The sequence below is a fragment of the Musca vetustissima genome, unplaced genomic scaffold, assembly GCF_032173495.1.
Source record: "Musca vetustissima isolate MV318-11 ecotype Yass unplaced genomic scaffold, APGP_CSIRO_Mvet_v1 utg29156, whole genome shotgun sequence".
In the NCBI taxonomy this organism is placed as follows: Eukaryota; Metazoa; Arthropoda; class Insecta; order Diptera; family Muscidae; genus Musca; species Musca vetustissima.
Window position 1 is genome coordinate 228,918 of NW_026879865.1, and position 6,480 is coordinate 235,397.

At 33.4% G+C, this 6,480-nt stretch overlaps 1 protein-coding gene across 1 annotated transcript; it reads right to left on the reverse strand.

The window, feature by feature from the left end:
• Positions 1-4,093: 4,093 nt before the first annotated feature.
• On the reverse strand, positions 4,094-6,202 carry LOC133325010 (4-hydroxybenzoate polyprenyltransferase, mitochondrial). The gene is made up of 2 exons (XM_061533836.1): positions 5,201-6,202; positions 4,094-4,315 (listed from the first exon to the last, which is right to left on the reverse strand). Exons 1-2 carry the CDS (start codon positions 6,200-6,202, stop codon positions 4,094-4,096), a joined length of 1,224 nt encoding a protein of 407 aa, XP_061389820.1.
• Positions 6,203-6,480: the final 278 nt, after the last annotated feature.

Below are 6,480 nucleotides of genomic sequence, written 5' to 3' on the forward strand. Positions count from 1 at the left end.
CAGAAATTATTCTGTACATAGTTTTAAATGTAATTTTAAAGATTTTTTTATTTTTGAAATTAAAAAAAAAAACTTATTTAGAATTCAAAATTTATATATTGGCTGGTCTAAAAGGAAATACACGATTGATTTTTTTTATTCTAATTTCATTACGAAAATGAATTTCATTCTCGAAAATTCTTTGTATACATTAAAAAAAAAATATTCAAATAGAAAAAAATACTTCGAATTACATTTGAAAATTATGTATTATTTATTTCTAAGTTAATTATAAAATAATACAACAACAAAATAATGTGAAAATGTGTGTATTTGCTTTAAAATCGTAAAGCAAAAAAAAAAAAAAAATAAATTACTGTAAAATATGTATTTTTTCTGTTCAAAACGCTTAACTTTTTTCAATATTTTTAATATATATGTAATTATTATGCTAATTTTTTAATTTATAAGAAAGAAATCTTAATGTTTTTGAAAACAGAAAATAAAACCTAAATGAAATTTAAGGCTTGAATGTTAAAAAAAAATTAAAATAAAACAAAAAAGAAACCGCTTTTATTTTATAAAAAGATTTATATGGAATTATTTTATAAAAATATATTTAGAATTTTTTAATTGTTTTTTTTTTTTAATTTAACGAAATTTAGGCTTTGCTCAAAATTTTTATTTTTTTTATTTTTTTTTTCGTTTTAGGGTTTCAAAATATTTTTTTAAAATTATATACATATTAAAAATAAAAAAAAAAACAGAAAAAGGCTATTTAACATTAAACTAATATAAAAACAACAACACACAACAAAAAATATTCCAACAATTAATGAAAAACAAAATATGTATTAAAAAAATTAATAAAAATTTAAAACAAAAAAGTTTTTAAAACTTGTCCAAAAAAATCTAATAAATTTTAAATATTCAAAATTAATTACCAATCATCAAATTTCAGGGTTTGGAATTTTTTCTTTTTGAAAAAAAAAATATATATTTTTTATAATTTAAAAAACCTACATATTTATATTTTAAATTGAATACCAAACCCATTAATATTTTTTAAGATTTTTTTATTTTAATTATTTTTTAATGTAACCGTTTTCTTTTTATTTTTAATTTTCATTTTTTTATTTTGTAATAATAAAAGTAGTAGTTGTAGTATTAATTTGTACTACTTATCAACCACACTATTTACAAGGGATTTATATTAAAATATTTTTTCGTATATATATAAAAAAATTATTTAAAGAATATGTTTAGATTATAATTTTCAATTTTTGTCAAACACACCGCTTATTGTATTAATTGGATTGAATCTAATTAAATTTAAAAAAGAAAACAAAAAAACAAGAAAAGAAACGAAAATATATTTTATTCCTAGGAAACACTTTTAGTTTAAATGCTATTTGTTGTTTTATTTCAATTAATTTTTCATCGGGGTAAAGGAAATAGAAAATGGGAACATTTATTTTTTTCGGTTTAAATTCAACTTATTTGATTGGAAAGAGGGAAGCCAGGATAGGAGTATACAAGTCAAGTCAGATATCCAATATATGGGCGTCAACCGATTATAGGCAATTTGAGTGGCCACCTTGTGGTTATAAAAAAAATCAGTCCAGTCGAACTCAACATTTGTTTATATATATACGTTTTCAAGGAGTAATAGACTATTAGTATACTATTAGTATACTTTCATATCAAAATTTCTTGTGGTGTGTGTCTTTATTTTAATAGTGGATTTAAAATAAATATTTTTAGATTTTTTAAAATATTTTTTTTCTGATTTACATATCTTCTTCTTAGCTGGCTCGTGACATAACTTTCATTCCATAAGCCGAGCTTAAAAAAGATTTCCAGGCGCGTCGGTCTTTTGCGCATTTTTTCCAATTTGAAAGACCATATTCGGCAATGTTGTCTTCCACTTGGTCTTTCCATCTTATTCGTGGCCTTCCCCTTCTGCGTGAGCCATCAGCTGGTTCGCTTTTATATGCGTTTTGGGCTGTGGCATCTTCATCCATTCTCACAACATGACCTAGCCAACGTAGTCGCTGGTTCATTCGACGCCGATATTCACCGTCAACGCAGATTGGACCATAGATCTTTCGGAAAATTTTTCTTTCGAACACCCCTAGAGCTGCCTCATCTGCTTGCGTAAGTACCCATGCTTCAGATCCATATAACAGCACGGATAATATCACTTGTAGAGTGTGAGTTTGGTCTGGCGGGACGTGGCCTTGCGCGTTTTTTGATACCATAGCTTGGCCCATCACAATCCTTCTCCGAACTGGACGTATACTGATCCATCATCAACTTTGCCATTTATTGCCAGACGCACTTTGGCAGACTCCATCTCAATTTGTTCAAAGGTGGGTGTTACCGCACGCAATGTTTGACCCATTATATCGATGTCATCGGCGTAGGCGAGTAACATGTGTTGTTTGATGTACAGAGTGCCATTTCTGTTCACCTTTGCGTCTCGTATGACCTTTTCCAGCAGGATGTTAAAAAGATCACACGACAAAGTTAAAGTTATCCTGCACAGCCGAATTAATTTTGCAGGAATGCCAAACGCAGACATGGCTTTAAACACCTCTAAACGGATAGGCTGTCAAATGCGGCTTTATAGTCGACGAATAAGTGTCGATGTGTTTTTTTGGCTCTTTTGCAGGATATGGCGCAGAGTGAAAATTTGGTCAATGGGTCTGAAGCCGCATTGGAAAGGTCCAATAACGTAATTGACCATTGGCTGCAGTCGTTCACACAGCACGCTGGATAGTACTTTATACGCCATGGAAAGGAGACTTATTCATCTATAGTTGGCGCATATGGTCTTGTCTTCTTTTTTGTGCACGGGACACAGGATGCTGAGGTTTCAATCATTGGGCATGTATTCCTCTAGCCAAATTGTACTAATCAGCTGGTGCTTGCTCCTTACCAGCATCTGACCACCAGTCTTGAATAGTTCGGCTTGTAACCCATCGGCACCTGCTGCTTTGTTATTCTTCAGCAAATTGATTGATATTCTGACCTCATCTTGGCTAGGTGGCATACACTCTATACCGTCATCTATTATTGGTTCTGGGGTATCCTCTTCGCCCCTACTATTTGATACCAGAAGTTTTTCAAAATGATCCTTCCAGATCCTCAGCACGCTGTCTGTATCTGTCTCCAGGTTTCCTTCTTCATCTCTACATGAGTTTGTGCCTGCACCAAAGCCTTCGGTTTGGTGTTTTACTCGTTGGTAAAATTTTCGGACTTCATTCTGACTCCTGTATATCTCGATTTGCTCACTTTTTTCTTGTTCTTTCTTCTTTTTTTCTGAAAATACGATTCTCCTCCCTCCTTTTCTCTCGATAATTCTCCATCGCATTACGTGTTGCTACTGTCTGCAGCGTTGCCCTATACGCTGCGTTTTCACATCAGTAGCATTACGACACTCCTGATCGTACCATGGGTTTCTTGATGGTGGTTTATGGTAACATCAGTATCCATATTAAGTTTTCGATTATATAGCAGCGCCAATTCTAGACTAGACGATCGTTATCACTCAGTTATTTTCTTGGAGGCTCTCTGACAGCTTATGTGATTTAGCTGTCCAATGATTGTTATTGGTTTTTCCATTATACGCAATCTGTGAATACGTTCGATAGCATTCAGCTGCTATAGATGCACACTCACGTTAAGGTTTCTTAAGATCATGTCTGATGATTTTAAATTATATTTTATATGTATTTTGTTTTCTAGTTTCAACTACATTTTTTACATTCTTACCATTCCTTGTAGGTATACGATAATTTCCAAAAATTCTTATTTTTGTAATTCCAACTGAGAGCAAAATGTTGATTTTTTTTATTTATTTCCAAGAGTAATTAAGCCTCCTAAAAATAGCTAATGTCCTGTATTGTATATACAAAAAAATAGGTATTACAATTATTTTCAAATACAAATTAAAAACTCTTAAAAAATAATGTGCAATTGCTTGTTAAACAAAGTACTTTGGTGATACAAAAAGAAAAATTAACTAATTTGTGATTTACATTAGGCGGCAATCCCATGTCTAGTGTAAATCCATACTAAATTTGAACCTAACCTATTTATTATTACACAACTACGTCGATGGTAATGGTACAAAACCGTTAATAGTTGGACTGCTACTGCTGCCACTTCCACTGCTTATTGCAGTTTTATTCGTTTTGGTTTCTTTCGTAGTATCTTCCGATTTGAGTAGGGTACCGAGTACAATACCTAGGAATAAAATTAATCCCACTTGACTATTGGAAAAGAATTTTTTGGCACAATCTGTTGCATTATCAATATTCAGGGAGTAGATCTGTAAAGAAGAGAAGAGAGAGAATAATTGTGTTAGCATGCATTTTGTAATAAATTTCTATAATAAGCTAACAATAGGAGATTAAATTAAATTAAAGCTATAAAAGTATTGTGGTTCGAAAACAACCACATCTTCGGGTTCTGCCTTCTTTAACGGTAACTAAATTTGTATACCCTTCAATCTTTTTTTAAAAGGAAACGAGATAGACACATCGTTCTTTTTCAGAATATGCATAGAATTTTTGCTTGTACGTCCGTCTGTAGATGTTAAATGTAAACAAAGTAAAGGTCGCATTTATGATCCGATTTGGGTGAAATTTGACAGAAGTCACTTATTTGGCCCAAGGACGAACCCTATTGAAATTGAAATCGGTCGCATAGTGTACGGAATTGAGTCTAAAATCACGTGTGCCAAGTTTTGAGATAATCGAGTCAGATTTATATATAGCTCCCATAAACATTTTTGTCCGATTTAAGGTAAATGGTGCACTAAAGACCCATAGCTAGGCCTAATAACCAGGAAGTAGTCTATTAATCAATATCCTCGAAAAACAGTGAACTGGTTGTCAAATATGCCATTACAAACATAAGCATATACAGCGGTGTCTCAAGAGATTAGATGCCCACATTGAACATTTTCAATAAAGAAGTTTTTTAAAAGTTCAGCCTAGAGTCACATAAATATCAAATATCAGTGGAACACTAATGCGTGGTCTATGTCATAACATGGACCTAAACAATAAAAATCCAAAACTTGACGGGATTTTTATGTTAAAATATTTGAGATGAGATTTTTGAGAAGTCTTTTTTGTATATGGATTAGAGTAGCAAAATATTGATCCGGGATTCTAGACACTTATAATAATGTCTTCTTATTTAAACTTACCTGTTGTATTAAATGACCAGCAACAATACCAACTGAAGCATAATAGGGCAACGTTTGATCACATGCCATACCGGCAGCTGTTAGCCCTGATAGCATTGCCGCTGTAAAACCCGACAACCACACCTTTGTATTATCACCAAATCTCAGCGCCGTTGATTTTACACCAATTTGTACATCATCTTTCTTATCCTGATGAGCATAGATGGTATCGTAGATAATGGTCCAACATATACCAGAAAAATACAAAGGTAAACATGCCGACCAATCGACGGTGCCTTGGGTGGCACACCAACCCAATAGGGCACCCCAATTGAATGCCATACCCAAAACCAATTGTGGCCAATAGGTTATACGTTTCATTAACGGATATGTTATGACCAAACCTAAAGAACATGCACCCAACATAATACATTCTAAATTCAATTGTAACAGCACCAGAAGACCCAAACTCAATTGGGCCGATAGAAATACAATGGCATCGAATGGTGTTATTTCACCACTGGCCAATGGTCGACTGCGGGTTCTTTCGACTTTTTTGTCAATATCACGATCCCATAAGTCGTTTATGGTACAGCCAGCTCCACGCATTATCAAAGCGCCACTGGCAAAGAGGCCTAACATATAGAGATCGGGCCAACAACCAGCATTGGCACTCAGCGCTATACTCCATGCACAGGGCCAGAATAGGAGGTAGGTACCAATGGGGCGATCCATACGCATAAGGCGTACATAAGGCGATATTGCTGTGGCAACTTGTTCTGTGAGTTTTTTGGGTGGTTCCACCATGGGAACTTTATCTTTTACACTTTGCAGTAATAAAGATGATTTGTGTAGACATCTTGGAGCTAATCTCAAATAGTTGCAGGTGGGTGCCAGTAAGTTTGTGGTATTTTGGGTCTTATGAATTCTACGCTCTTCGCTGGTTGTGGGTTGAAATTTTATACCCAAGCAGGTGGGCTTGGGTAGACGTGAATTTACTAGCAATCCTCGTAAGCTCAACATTGATGTGATTTGGTGTCAAGAGGAGAAGGAGGAAGAGAGGGTCCTGAGGGGGTTATGTCTAAAAACTAAAGAGTAAAAACATTCATTATAACAGTGAATAAGAATAAAATCCAAACATCTCACACTCACCCTTATATTAGTTTGAATGGCAAGATTTGTTTTGTTTTCTTAATATTCATTAAAACTCGTTTCTTCTCTTTTTACTGCTTTTTATGGCTAATTCAGATTCGCAAATTCTCAATTGATCATCCGATTCATTTGACATATGAGGTTTTGTG